Source organism: Corythoichthys intestinalis, chromosome 22 (assembly GCF_030265065.1).
Source record: "Corythoichthys intestinalis isolate RoL2023-P3 chromosome 22, ASM3026506v1, whole genome shotgun sequence".
NCBI lineage: Eukaryota > Metazoa > Chordata > Actinopteri > Syngnathiformes > Syngnathidae > Corythoichthys > Corythoichthys intestinalis.
In genome coordinates, this window is record NC_080416.1 from 27,561,060 (window position 1) to 27,574,852 (window position 13,793).

Genomic DNA, 13,793 nt, shown 5'->3' on the forward strand with positions numbered 1-13,793 from the left:
AAGACAATGACCATAAACATATGGCCAAATCTACACAGAAATGGTTCACCAGACACAAAATCAAGCTCCTCCCATGGCCATCTCAGTCCCCAGACCTTGTTTTGTTGGCAAAAGGGGGTTGTAAAAAGTATTAACACCAGGGGTGCTAATAATTGTGACACACATTATTTGATGTCAAATAATTATTTCTTTTTGTGGGATTTTTTTCCCACTGAATAAATGCACTTGTATTGAAGGTTGGATTTTTCTCTTTTTTTCCATTAAGGTCCCATATTATTTGAATTTAAAAAAAATTATTAGAAGCTAAAAAACACATCTTAACCAGGGGTGCCAATAATTATGGAGGGCACTGTATGTTTGAAAACACATAGGCCTCCATAGGATGTCCTAATTTTTTCACACGACTGTACATATGGATTTATATACTTTCTATTTGCACAAGAACACCCGAACCCTTGGCACCTGCTCACACACGCACTCGCATGCACGCACCTTGCTGGCTGCTGTGGGCGAGAGGCTGAACGGGCTGCTTTCTATCAGTTGCAACTGCTGGAAGAAGAAAAAAAAGAATCTGACAAATAGGATTTTGAAAACAGAAAAAAAATATCAACAAAAATGAACATATTTTGCAACTAACTCCCAAGGACTAAAAACATGGATCGCACATTTGACAGTCGAAAAGCTGGACAGCAGGTTCATGGTCGGTTTTGATGAAAAATCACTAAGATTACTATTGTTCCTCATGAGAAAATCATGTATTTTACCACTAACCTGGTCATCTGGACTGTTTCTGTCTGAATCTGAAACAGAAGAAGAATGCTGTTAAATGAGAAAACGAGAGGACCAAAGTGGGATGATTTTTTATTTTTTTAAAAATTTCATTTATGGTTACCTGAGCCATCGCCGTGATAGTCTGGCCCGGCCTTCTCCTCCTCTGCTTTGGACATCCTGATATCTGCAAAAGATGCACATTAACATTACACGTGGCCATTCACACAGTCAATGGTGCTTTGAAAAAGCATATTTTGTCACATACTGTAATGTAAAATACTGACCAGAAGTAAGTATTCTAAAGTACAGTGGTACCTCGACATATGATCGCATCGATATACGATCCTTTCGACATCAGACTCGTCATTTGTCTCGACATAGTGTCGCAATTTCATTGTTTTCCCGCAAGACGGACGCATGTCAGATTTTCTCTTGAGAGACATCACCATGGGTAACAAGTAGGAATGTGCCAGTTTTACCAGTTTCAAGGTATGCCGTGGTATGAAAACGTCAAGGTTTCAAAACCGCAAAAACTTTCCGTCAAATCTTCCATGAGGTATTAGCTATTTTTTATGTCTAAAAAATGCTCGGAGAAATCCCTCACTTGCTGTAAGGCTCAACCCTGCCCCACTGGTTGTTGTTCAGTGTCAGTAAGTCAGCTGTGCTACACGATGGCTGGAGGTGGTGAAACTCCTGAACTTTTTCCCCCCATTGAAGAAAACGAAATCACTGGTATGGGAATACTTCAGCTACAGAGAATCTACTGACAGCCGCGGCTTAGAGGAGAGCCAACCAACATGTAAGACATGTTTGCGGAGGGTGGCTGCCGAGGAGGCAATACCTCCAATATGATTTTGCATTTATACTAGGGGTGTCAAACGATTACAATTTTTAATCGAGTTAATTACAGCTTAAAAATTAATTAATCGTAATTAATCGCAATTAATCGCAATTCAAACCATCTATAAAATATGCTATATTTTTCTGTGAATTGTATATATATTCTGTAAAATAAATTGTTGGAATGGAAAGATAAGACACAAGATGGATATATAAATTCAACATACGGTACATAAGGACTGTAGTGGGCATTTCACTCTACTGTCATTTAAATCTGTCTATGCTGTCCTCACTCCGAAGCGTCTACTTTTTCCAAAAATAGACAGCTAGTGAACGACGCCTTAGTAATCAGACTTTTTCCTTTTTCATCTGATTTATTAATAAAATGGCCTCAAACCATTGTCCTCTTTAGACCGTCGTAAAAATACCAAAAAAAAAGTACACAAGCATTGCATTAGCAACAACGTTAGCTTAGCACGCTATACAGGTTAACTAAAAATAAACAAAAAGCATCTCATACAAAAAATATAACATTTCGCTTACTAACATAATATGTACATTCTTTACAACAACCATACTTACGGACAAATCTTGTCCAAGGATCATATAAGCACAACATTACAACGTAGGCGTCAGCCCGAGACGTCGTGCAGCCATATTGAACTGGCAAGAAAACCATGTCGCAAAGCAACCACAAGAGTTCGCTATTAGACAGCTCAAAAAGCCTTGCTGTAAAACTTACCAAAAGGCAGAATACTGTCTGAGCGGGACATGTGCGTTAATTGCGTCAAATATTTTAACGTGATTAATTAAAAAAATTAATTACCGCGCGTTAACGCGTTAATTTTGACAGCCCTAATTTATACCAAATTAAAGGTTAGTAAACACTGTCATTAACGTTTCCCACCAGCTACGAGAGTTTACTCCAGCGTGTTTAGTGTGTCTAGCGGTGTTTTTTTCTAAAAACTAACTGTGTTGAGAAAGAGAGTGTATAATTTAAACATGATACAAGTCATATACATTTGCTTTTTATGGAAAATACTGTAATTGTTTTTGTTTTGATGGTAATAATGTTGAGCTGTGGCTGTGGGTTTAGGCTCACCGAAAGAATGCATTTACGGTACTTTATTTTAATTAGAACATTTCAGTTATTTTTTTAATCGATTTTAACCAAACAGTATACTTATGTTCCAACTTGCTAATTATTTCAAAAATAAAAATCCTGTTCAATGGAAAAAAGCTTTTTTTTCAGTTTTTTTTCAACCCAGATATCTCCAAATAACTAATTTGAGAGCTATAATTGCAATACCGTGAAACCGTGAAAATTCTGCTTAAGGTTATCATACCGTCACAGTCTCATATCGGCACATGCCTTGTCCCAAGAAGGTTAGTGCAGGTGGTGAAAATAGGGAAAAGCTTACTATTGAAATTAAGAAGAAAATGATCGAAAAATATGGGCATGGTTTGTGTGAGTGAACTGGCACACCAGTTAAGGTGACAATAGAAAGACTTTTTTATTTCCAATTTGTAATTGTTTCTGTACCATTGGCGAGGAAGTCGCCAGCTTCATCAGGTCTTTAATCATTTATTTCAGAACTTGTTCAACACAACACGTTTACTTTCCGTGTAGCCGATGCCATCAACAACATGAAAAAAAGTAAAAATTTCCCACTCTATCGCACCTCTCTCTAGCTCGTCAGTCACACGGTGCGTTCAGGACCAGCATGCAAAACACAACCGCCACATTAGAACCTGATTTGTGACATTATTATTAGGGCTGTCAAAAATTATCGCGTTAACGGGCGGTAATTAATTTTTTAAATTAATCACGTTAAAATATTTGACGCAATTAACGCACATGCCCTGCTCAAACAGATTAAAATGACAGCACAGTGCAATGCCAACTTGTTACTTGTGTTTTCTGGAGTTTTGTCACCCTCTGCTGGCGCTTGGGTGTGACTGATTTTATGGGCTTAAGCACCCATGAGCATTGTGTAATTATTGACATCAACAATAGCGGGCTACTAGTTTATTTTTTGATTGAAAATTTTACAAATTTTATTAAAACGAAAACATTAAGAAGGGTTTTAATATAAAATTTCTATAACTTGTACTAGCATTTATCTTTTAAGAACTACAAGTCTTTCTATCTATGGATCGCTTTAACAGAATGTTAATAATGTTAATGCCATCTTGTTGATTTATTGTTATAATAAACAAATACAGTACTTATGTACTGTATGTTGAATGTTGAATGTATATATCCCTCTTGTGTCTTATCTTTCCATTCCAACAATAATTTACAGAAAAATATGGCATATTTTATAGATTGTTTGAATTGCGATTAATTACGATTAATTAGTTTTTAAGCTGTAATTAACTCGATTAAAAATTTTAATCGTTTGACAGCCCTAATTATTATTATTGTCATAGATTTCACAATCAGTTGGTGAGACACCTCCTAAAAACATTGCGCCACGGCTTCCCGTAGGGGGCCAGGCCAGGCGTTCTAACACCAGATTTGGGTGGAAAGTTTTAGTGCATACAAGCAGGCAGGAGTGTCTCAAGAGTGATTTGGTCGAAGAGCAAGGTAATTTTTATATAAAATAGCATGCATGCACTTTGAAACGTTGGGGAAAAAAATGAAATGAATGGAAAAAATTTGCGTCACTTTAGCTTGAAATATTTACGTAAAATGAGTGATAACTGTTTTTTTTTTTTTGCTTTTAGGCAAGAATTTAGACTTTTCTATTCATATCTATAGAAATTCCAGGATTTACGCACTTATTTACAAGAATGTCCAACTTAAAAAGCTTTTTATATGGTGATGGCCACCATGTTGGATTTTGTATCCATACACAAAAGTATAACTTTACATTCAAATAATAAGGTAATTTTCGGCCAACTGCCTGTTTTTATTAAAAAAAAAACTAGTTATCTAGAAATTTCTTCGTCAACTTGTTTTTTACGTGTTTTATTTTATGTAACATTTCAATCTAAAAACGACAAGAATTGCCTCCGTGCTGAAGTAATAGTAACATCGGAATCTAACCTAAAAAAGTTGTGATTGTATATAGAAAAATGCAAAATTTGCTTTTGTTGAGTAAAATTAAGATGATTTTGCATGCTTTCCTCATGTTTCTGATGTGAAAATTGAGTGATTTATTAGCTGTTGAAAAAATGTCAAAATTGCACGAAACAAACAAAAACAAAAAAATAAAGTTGCTATTTCGGGCAAAAACTTACATGTTAAATATTGCTGTTGAACCTGAAAATATATGTGATTATCTCTGCGTTTGGTGATTTTTGTGCATCTAGTGTAGACTCTGAGAATTTCACAGCCATTTTAAGTTTTGTTATACAATAAAAAAATAATTAAATGGGATTTTATGAGGGAACAAATGTTTTGATGTCACTGCTCATGGAGACTCATATATGCCTAAGGGAGGTGCCTGTTATGGTTTTAGGCCGCAAGCAGCTTTGGTTTTGAAAATATTGGAAGTTCTAAGTTTTTGTATTTATAATTTATTTGTTATGTGTAATTGATATTTGTAATTGTACCAGCAGTATGTAATTTAGCGTAGGTTTTTGGGCTGTGGAATGAATTCATCAAATTATAATGTATTCTCATGGGAAAATCCTGCTCAACATAAAACCATTTTGACTTATAAACCAGGTCCTCGAACAATTTAATTTGTATGTAGAGGTACTACTGTATTCATGTGAAATGAAGTATAACAAACCAAAAAGACTTGTTTTGAATAATGCCACTGTCATTTTCGATGTCCCTTTCTAGAATATCTACTTTTTTAACGGCCATATTGATAATCCAGAGACACAATTATAGTCTCCATGCCATTGATTACACAAACAAAATGCTTTCATACTAATAAAGTGGACCGTTAGGTTGTGTCCGTTCGCCGCGACCCCTGGGAACGTGGTGGTAATTGCCAGGACAAGGACAGCAATGAAGGAAGTGCTTACTCCAGCAACGCTCATTACTCAAAGCAACATCGCGGCTCACACGAACTCACATCCTGGATGTCTTGTATTTCAGTTCTACTGCTTTTGCACACACAAAAAAATACAATTTATTTATAAATAACTTTGTAAAAAAAAAAAAAAAAAAAATTGTACCTACTTTTGTTGATGCTGTATACTGAGATTTTCTATGATAATGTAACTTGGCTGAATTAAAGGTTGCACTGCAAATTTATAATGTCTTAATAAGATGATTTTTCTTAAACGTAGTCAAATAATTGTCTCCATCTTGTTTTGAATGTTAAAGACTAACTGATTAATGTGTAAGATTATTCAATTTACGTTAATGTGACTATTTATTCTTATTAAGACAATACACCTAAAAGTTGGTAATTCCTCACCTAAATCAAGACAAATTTGCTTTTAATAATGTTTTGAACAACATCTGTTCATGAATTAAGAACATTTCTGACATTCGAAAGCTTTTATAAGATTAAATTTAGGAATTTATTGCTTAAAATAAATGTTAAGCTTAATTTCAGCCTGCTATTTTTCTTATTTCAAGAAATAAGCATGGCTGTGGGGCGGCATGGCTCAGTGGTAGAGTAGTTGTCCCCCAACCCTGAGGTTGTGGGTTCGATCCTCCGCCCTGATGAACTCGTCTAAGTGTCCTTGAGCAAGACACTGAACCCCACGTTGCTCCTGGTGCTGCGTCACCAGTAGGTGGATGGCGAGATAGTGTAAAGCGCTTTGAACGTCTTGAAAGGTGGAAAAGCGCTATATAAGTATAATACCATTTACCACCAAAACGGAGTAAAATTTACTTGAAGCACTGGCACAAAATTTCAAATGGCAGCAAGCCGCCTAGGATTGGTTTAAATACACTGCTGATGAGTTGGAATTGGATGCAGGTACAACGTTGGGAACTCAACCCACAACTCTAACAGAACAAACTAACCAGCAGCAGAATGTGACAAAATCATGCCAGTCATTATACTTGCTAGCTAGCACAGCTATTTTCCCATTCCTGGCCAACCGTGTCATCACCCCCAGCATGCATTGCGCGTGTAAAATAAATGGGCATAATATCTGTGTTTCTAATAACACATTTTAGTAAAATAAAACGATTGTGGCTTATTAGAGCCTACAAATCTTTAAGTCTGAGGTTCCCTTTAAGCAAATATTTCTATGATAACTTGGTATTTTTCACCTCAATCAAGGAAAATTTGCTTTCAAATGATATTTTGAGCAATATCTGTTCCTGAACTATGAACACTTTGACATTTCAAAGCATTTTAAGATTAAATATACTAACTTATTCCTTAAAATAAGTCTGTTAGGCTTATTTTCAGCTAGCTATTTTTCTTATTTCAAGAAATATTAAGTGAATAAGATTTACTTGAAGCACTGGCAGATAATTTCACTTATTTCTAGTACATTTACACTCAAAATGGGGAATTTAACAAGTTTTAAGGAGGGTTTTTTGCAGTATGGGAAAACTAAACTGTACAAATAAAAAGTCCAATTAGTGTGTGCTAATGCATGCTGCAGTTACAAAACTGTGCCAAACGGTGGCAGCACTTTCAAGCACAAAAGGAGAACACAACTCCAGCGCCTAGGCCCTATTCTAATCAGACACATTGAAAGGCCACAAAATTATCATCGAATACATCTATTGCAACACGACAAACCGCCATTTTTAATCAAACCTTGGGATATGAGTAAAATATTTGAAACCCAGTGTGACACACACAAACATAAAACGACAACCCAGTTTTTGGCCACTTTAGCAAAACTGCTTAAATGTCCATTTTTCGTAAGATTGACTACATAAAAAATGGATCTGTTTTCTTGGGGGTCTTGCCTATTTGTGTGTATGTGTGTGTGTAAGAGAGAGAGTTTAATGGGATGGCTGGAGGGGTCCTAAACTGGCCTCTCACGTCACCCCTCCTCCTTGGTTGCCCACCCACCCCGCCTCAGTTACGCCTGTCAGGGGCCCGTGACAGACGGCGCGTGGGTTCGTTTGTGTGTGTGTGTGGCTGAGGAGGGGGGCCCCGGGCACCACTGTTTTGGCGTGTGGAGGTCAAAGTTCAGGCACATGGTAGCGGTCGGGTCCCCCTTGTGTGCACACACTCAAGCTGCTTGCCGCCTGCCTTGTCCACCTGTCCCCTGTCACATTCAGTACAACACACACATGCACACAAAGCTATAGTGCAAACTTTAGTCTGTTTAGTGCACAAACAGTTTTAATCAGTACTGTTTGATCATTTTTACTGATAACTATTTTATTGTTTTTAACTTTAATTGCCTGGTTTGACCATTCTGAAGTGCTCTAAGAAAAAAAGTGGATTTGGGAACTCACACACAATCCGTGTACATTTAACACTTATTTCAATTATTTGGTCATTAGCTCTTTCAGTCGTTTTTTTACTACTTCAGCATAATCTTGACATATTTTTCCAAACGGCATGTCGTAATTTTGTTTTGAATGCTGCCGTAGTATTAAAGAAATGCTGGATTTTGAAGCAAGTGTCATGAAAAATTCCACTTCTGTTTTGCCAGTACTTCTCAAATATAGTAATTCCCTCGTTTTTCGCCCAATCACTGATGAGTGGTTTAAAGCTGCCCTGCCCACTATATAACACACACCTGGTAGGAATTGTCTTGATGAGAAGCATTGTCTGATGTGCATCATGGCTTGGTCAAAAGAGCTGTCTGAAGACCTGCGATCAAGGATTGTTGATTTGTATAATGCTGGGTAAGGATACAATACCATCTCTAAAAGTCTGGATGTTGATCAATCGACAGTCAGAGAAGTTGTCTACAAATGTAGAGAGTTTGGCACTGTTGCTTCTCTCCCAAGGAGTGGTCATCCACCAAAGATGACGCCAAGAGTTCAGCGCAAAATACTCAGTGAGGTAAAAAAAAGAACCCTGGAGTATCTGCTAAAGACTTACAGAAATCACTGGCACAGTCCAATATCTCTGTGCCTACATCAACTATAAGTAAAACAATGGCCAAGAATGATGTTCATGGGAGAACTCCACGGAGGAAGCCACTGCTGTCAAAAAAAAATATTGTTGCTCATTTAATGTTCGCGAAAAGCCACTTGGAAAATCCACAGAAGTTCAGGCAAAATATTTTGTAGACTCCTAAAACCAAATTTGAATTGTTTGGAAGTAACACACAATGTCATGTGTGGCGTAAAAATGGAATGGCTCACCAACATCAACACCTCATCCCCACCGAGAAGCTTGGTGGAGGGAGCATCATGATTTGGGGCTGTTTTGCTACCTCAGGGCTTGGACAACTTGCAATCATTAATGGAAGAATGAATTCAAAAGTTTATCAGGAGGTTTTGCAGGAAAACCTGAGGCCGTCTGTCAGACAGTTGAAGCTAAAAGAGGATGGATGCTGCAATAAGACAATGATCCAAAACACAGAAGTAAATCAACTTCAGAATGGTTTCAGAAGAACAAAATAAACGTTCTGGAGTGGCCAAGTCAAAGTCCGGACTTGAACCCCATTGAGATTCTGCGGCATGACTTAAAGACAGTGATCCATGCCAGACATCCCAGGAATCTGAACAACAGCAGTTTTGTAGAGAAGAATGGGCCAAGATTAGTCCTGACAAAATATTAAATGTGATGGTTCACTTACTTATTTTTACCCCTTCTGTCAATGTTGGCATACTATCCTCAAAATATGAAAAACCACCCAAGCATTAATAGGTTTAGTTAAAGAAGACACTGTTTTTTCAACTGTGTGATTTTGACAAAGATTAGATCACATTTGATGGGGGGGCGTAACAGAAAATTGATAAGCACTGCGCCAATGTCAAGTAGAAGAGTCGAATGTGTGATGGTTCACTTATTTCCCCCCTTTCTGTCATTGTTTGCATACTATCCTCATTAAAATATGAAAACCGATAAATGCTCGGGGTGGTTTTTCATCTATGTGATTTTATGCAGAAATGTGAATTCCAAAAGTTCAGACACTTTTTTATACCACTGTATGTATGAGATACATTTATATCTGCTGTGATATTAAAGAAACACTTGATTTTGAAGCACAGTGTCAAAAAAAATTCTGTTTATACTAGGGCTGTCAAAATTATCGCGTTAACAGGCGTTAATTTTTTGAATTAATCACGTTAAAATATTTTACCCAATTAACGCATGCAATGAATGACCCGCTCGCATATTGCCTCAAACAGATTACAATGAGGCCATTTATGGACATTAAGAGTGAAGAGAATGCCACCGGCCGCTTGGGAGCAGCGCCGTTCCATACTCATGTTATTTCTTCTAAACATGGGAGAATTAGTAGTTGTGAGACGTTTATGCTGTATTCACAATGCAATGCAAATTGCTATTTGTGCTCCACATATATTTCGGTAAGTTTTCTTTCTTTTAGTGGCAATTACGTGTCTCTTGTTGTATTTTGGGTAAGATATGTACAGAGATATATATTTTATAAAGGCGAGTGGACACAGGCGTTCTTTGGACCGCGCCGTTTATTGGCATGAGCTTCGGCAACTCCTTCACAACAAACATAAGTATTGTTTAGTGAAAGCACAACAAAAATAATATTCCTATCCCTCAAAAAAATGTTCACAAAAAGAAAAGCACTTCAGTCTATAGTAATGAGGCAATGCAAAATGAACTGGCATGCAAAATACACGTAAAACTTTTCACTCTATTTTTATTATTGTTATTTTTATTCTTATTATATTAACTCTACTTTTGATTGAAAATTTTACACATTTTATTAAAACGAAAACATGAATAGGGGTTTTAATATAAAATTACTATAACTTGTAACTATAACATTTATCGTTTAAGAACTACAAGTCTTTCTATCCGTGGATCACTTTAACAGAAAGAATGTTAATAATGCCATTTGTGGATTTATTGTTACAATAAACAAATACAGTACTGATGTACAGTATGTTGTATGTATATATCCGTTGTGTGTCTTATCTTTCCATTCCAACAATAATTTACATAAAAATATGGCATATTTTAGACATGGTTTGAATTGCGATTAATTACAATTAATTAATTTTTAAGCTGTAATTAACTCGATTAAAAATTTTAAAAATTTTAACCGTTTGACAGCCCTAGTTTATACCACTATTTATTTGCTATATCACTACAAAGTCTTATGTTGTTGACTATATTGGGGCATCCTACTGACCAACTTGTTTTAAAGTTACTCAACAGAATTCAACTATTTAAAATGACATGAGTAAGGATGTTAACTCCTTAACTGCCATTGACGGCAACAGGCGTCCATTCCATTTGAACCGGGAGGGCATGGCGGCGAACGAGTTAATCATTCTAATACACAAAAATGACTTCCCTGATCCTCAGGGGCGCACTTCCGACTATTTTTTGCTTCACCCAAATCGGGCCGGCGCTGGACACCACTACATACACACACACGTGTACACAAAACCAGTGGTTGCTAAGCAACAGCCGGGAAGATCATTGTGTATGTGTGTGTGCGTACACCATTGTGTGCGAATGTGTGTTGATCATTAAGAAGAAGCATGTCTGCTAGCCTAGCCGCAGCATGCTAACATGTGACACTGTTCTCTCCCACACACACACACACAAATATATACAAACAAACACAGCCAAAAGCAAACACACACACATGCTTTAAGACTTTATGTAAAAGTGTCCAGGGGCAGGACAGTTTTCAAGGTTCAGGATGCAACACACACACACACGCACGCACAAAAACGTCCCCTGAGTGTTTATTATATCCAATGCGGCGGCTGTTTCTCGCACCACATATTTCTACGCCGATCGATCCCTCGGACTCCCGACAAGACAATAATGGCAGCGCCTTCCCGTCGCCATTATTACCGGCCTTCCCGGAGGAGAGCGCGCGAATAAAAAAGGAAAAAAAAAAAAGCCAAGGAGGTAGCTGTTAAAATTTCCCGCCAAACGCCGGGAAGCTAATGGCGGACGAGCGACAAGATGGCGGCGAAGGTGCCCGGATGTCGAAGAGCGGCGGCAAGACTGGACATCGTGAGGACATGAGAGATGTATAATTCCTTCCTTCCTTTTTCGAGAAACAAACAAAAGTTACCGATTGGAGAAAGTGACGGATTATTTCTTTCAGTCGGTTTTAAGGAAGAAAGCAGTTTTGTTCTACCAGATTCTCACACCTGTTCAGAATGCATAAACATACCTCCTTAACCATTAAATACCTGCAACATGAAGCAATTATTAGAGAATCCCAAAATTTGAAATATAAGGTCCTAATGAAACCTTTTTCAAATTTGTAAAAAGAAAAGTCAAAATGAATATGTGTAATAAGCACTCTGATATCCATAACCCTTGCTAAATCCTGTTTTTTTTTTTTTTCTCATGGAACCTGCAGATGCATGTGTTGACTTGCATCCATCATTTTTTTCCCCAAAAAGAAATGTCAAAATTTTGAATTAGGCTCAAAATCATGAAATTTTAGGTAGGGTTGTTCCGATCATGTGTTTTTGCTCCAGATCCGATCCCGATCGTTTTAGTTTGAGTATCTGCTGACCTCGATATTTCCCGATCCAATTGCTTTTTTTTGCTCCCGATTCAATTCCAATCATTCCCGCTAATTTTTCCCGATCATATACATTTTGGCAATGCATTAAGAAAAAAATGAATAAAACTCGGACGAATATATACATTCAACATACAGTACATAAGTACTGTATTTGTTTATTATGACAATAAATCCTCAAGATGGCATTTACATTATTGACATTCTTTCTGTGAGAGGGATCCACGGATAGAAAGACTTGTAATTCTTAAAGGATAAATGTGACTTTGTATATTGTGACTAAATATTGCCATCTCGTGTATTTGTTGAGCTTTCAGTAAATGATACTGCAGCCATTTAACTTCTGCCCAAATGCATGACGGGAAGTGCAACCATGACTGTGCGTAGGGGCACCAATTGATATATCTTCTCTGCGTTGGGAAAGAACATAGGGTGTTAAGAAAATGATCAACTACTACCTTTCTTCCCCACATTGCCTCCCACGTTATTTAATTGCCGAGAGAGGTATTGTAAGGCTTTAGCCACATAAAAAATGGCTCCAAAGGCTGTGAAAATTGTCTCTACTCATTATACGCTGCCTTTTAGCGCTATCTATAGGTAAAACGGCGTCTTTATAGATTGAACGCGACAATGCGTGAGTGGGCCATGTAGCGCATGCGTTAATTATTTAACGTGATTAATTTAAAAAAAATTAATTACCGCCATTAACGCAATAAATTTGATAGCCCTACTTTAAGCCAAAACTACTCTGGATGAGTATAAGACATTTTGTCTGTAACGTTAAATACAATTAGAAAACGATTTAATTAAAAAAAATATATATATATTAAAAAAAGGCACGTCCGATATTTTTTTTGCCGATTCCGATACTTGACGTGACCTGATCGATTGGGACATCTCTAATTTTAGGTGTATCAAATCTGATACATTTGGCAATAAAGGGTTAAAACCAGTTAAATTCCCTTGTTTTTAGTGTAAATCTAGTAGAAAAAATAAGTGAAATTATCTGCCAGTGCTTCAAGTAAATTTTCCTGACTTAGACTTCTTGAAATAAGAAAAACAGCTGGCTAAAAATAAGTTTAAAAGACTTATTTTAGGCAATTAATTATTATTTCTTCTTCAAAAAAGCTTTGTAATGTCGAAACGTTCCTAATTCAATTATTGTGCAAAAGATTTGAAAGCATTTTTTCTTAATTTATGTGAAAAATGACCAACTCTTAGATGTATAGGTTTTTTTCTTAATTTAGGTGGAAAATAACCAACTCTTAGATGTATAAATTTAATAAGAACAAATAGTAATATTTACTTAAAATGGAATAATCTGATGCATTAATCTATTCACTAGTCTTTAACACTCAAAACAGGATGGAGAAAACAATTTCACTACCGTAATTTCCTGACTATAGACCGTTACTTTTTCCCCTCATTTTAAAGCCAGTGGCTTATAGTCCAGTGTGGCCTATTAGCTGATTTATTTGGGTTAATAAGTAATATTTTATTTAACAGTGGCGTCATAAGACTGTTATAAGACAGTCATAGTTATGATATCGCACTATCTTGGGCATTACTGAATGCTTATGACAGATGCCCTTAAGTGTAATCCGGCAAATTATGGCACTAACTCCATGTATGTCCAG

The 13,793-nt window shown here is 36.7% G+C and overlaps 1 protein-coding gene across 2 annotated transcripts in view; it reads right to left on the bottom strand.

Annotated features, from left to right (window-relative positions):
- The window catches only part of LOC130910728 (POU domain, class 2, transcription factor 1-like), a 257,235-nt gene that overhangs the window by 50,943 nt on the left and 192,499 nt on the right, over window positions 1–13,793 (bottom strand). For both annotated transcript variants that reach the window (XM_057828254.1, XM_057828253.1), the window contains 3 exons: window positions 893–955; window positions 772–800; window positions 493–549 (listed from right to left, as the gene is read on the bottom strand). In XM_057828254.1, the coding sequence (XP_057684237.1) occupies window positions 493–549; window positions 772–800; window positions 893–955 (149 nt within the window). The remainder of the gene's footprint in view (window positions 1–492; window positions 550–771; window positions 801–892; window positions 956–13,793) is intronic.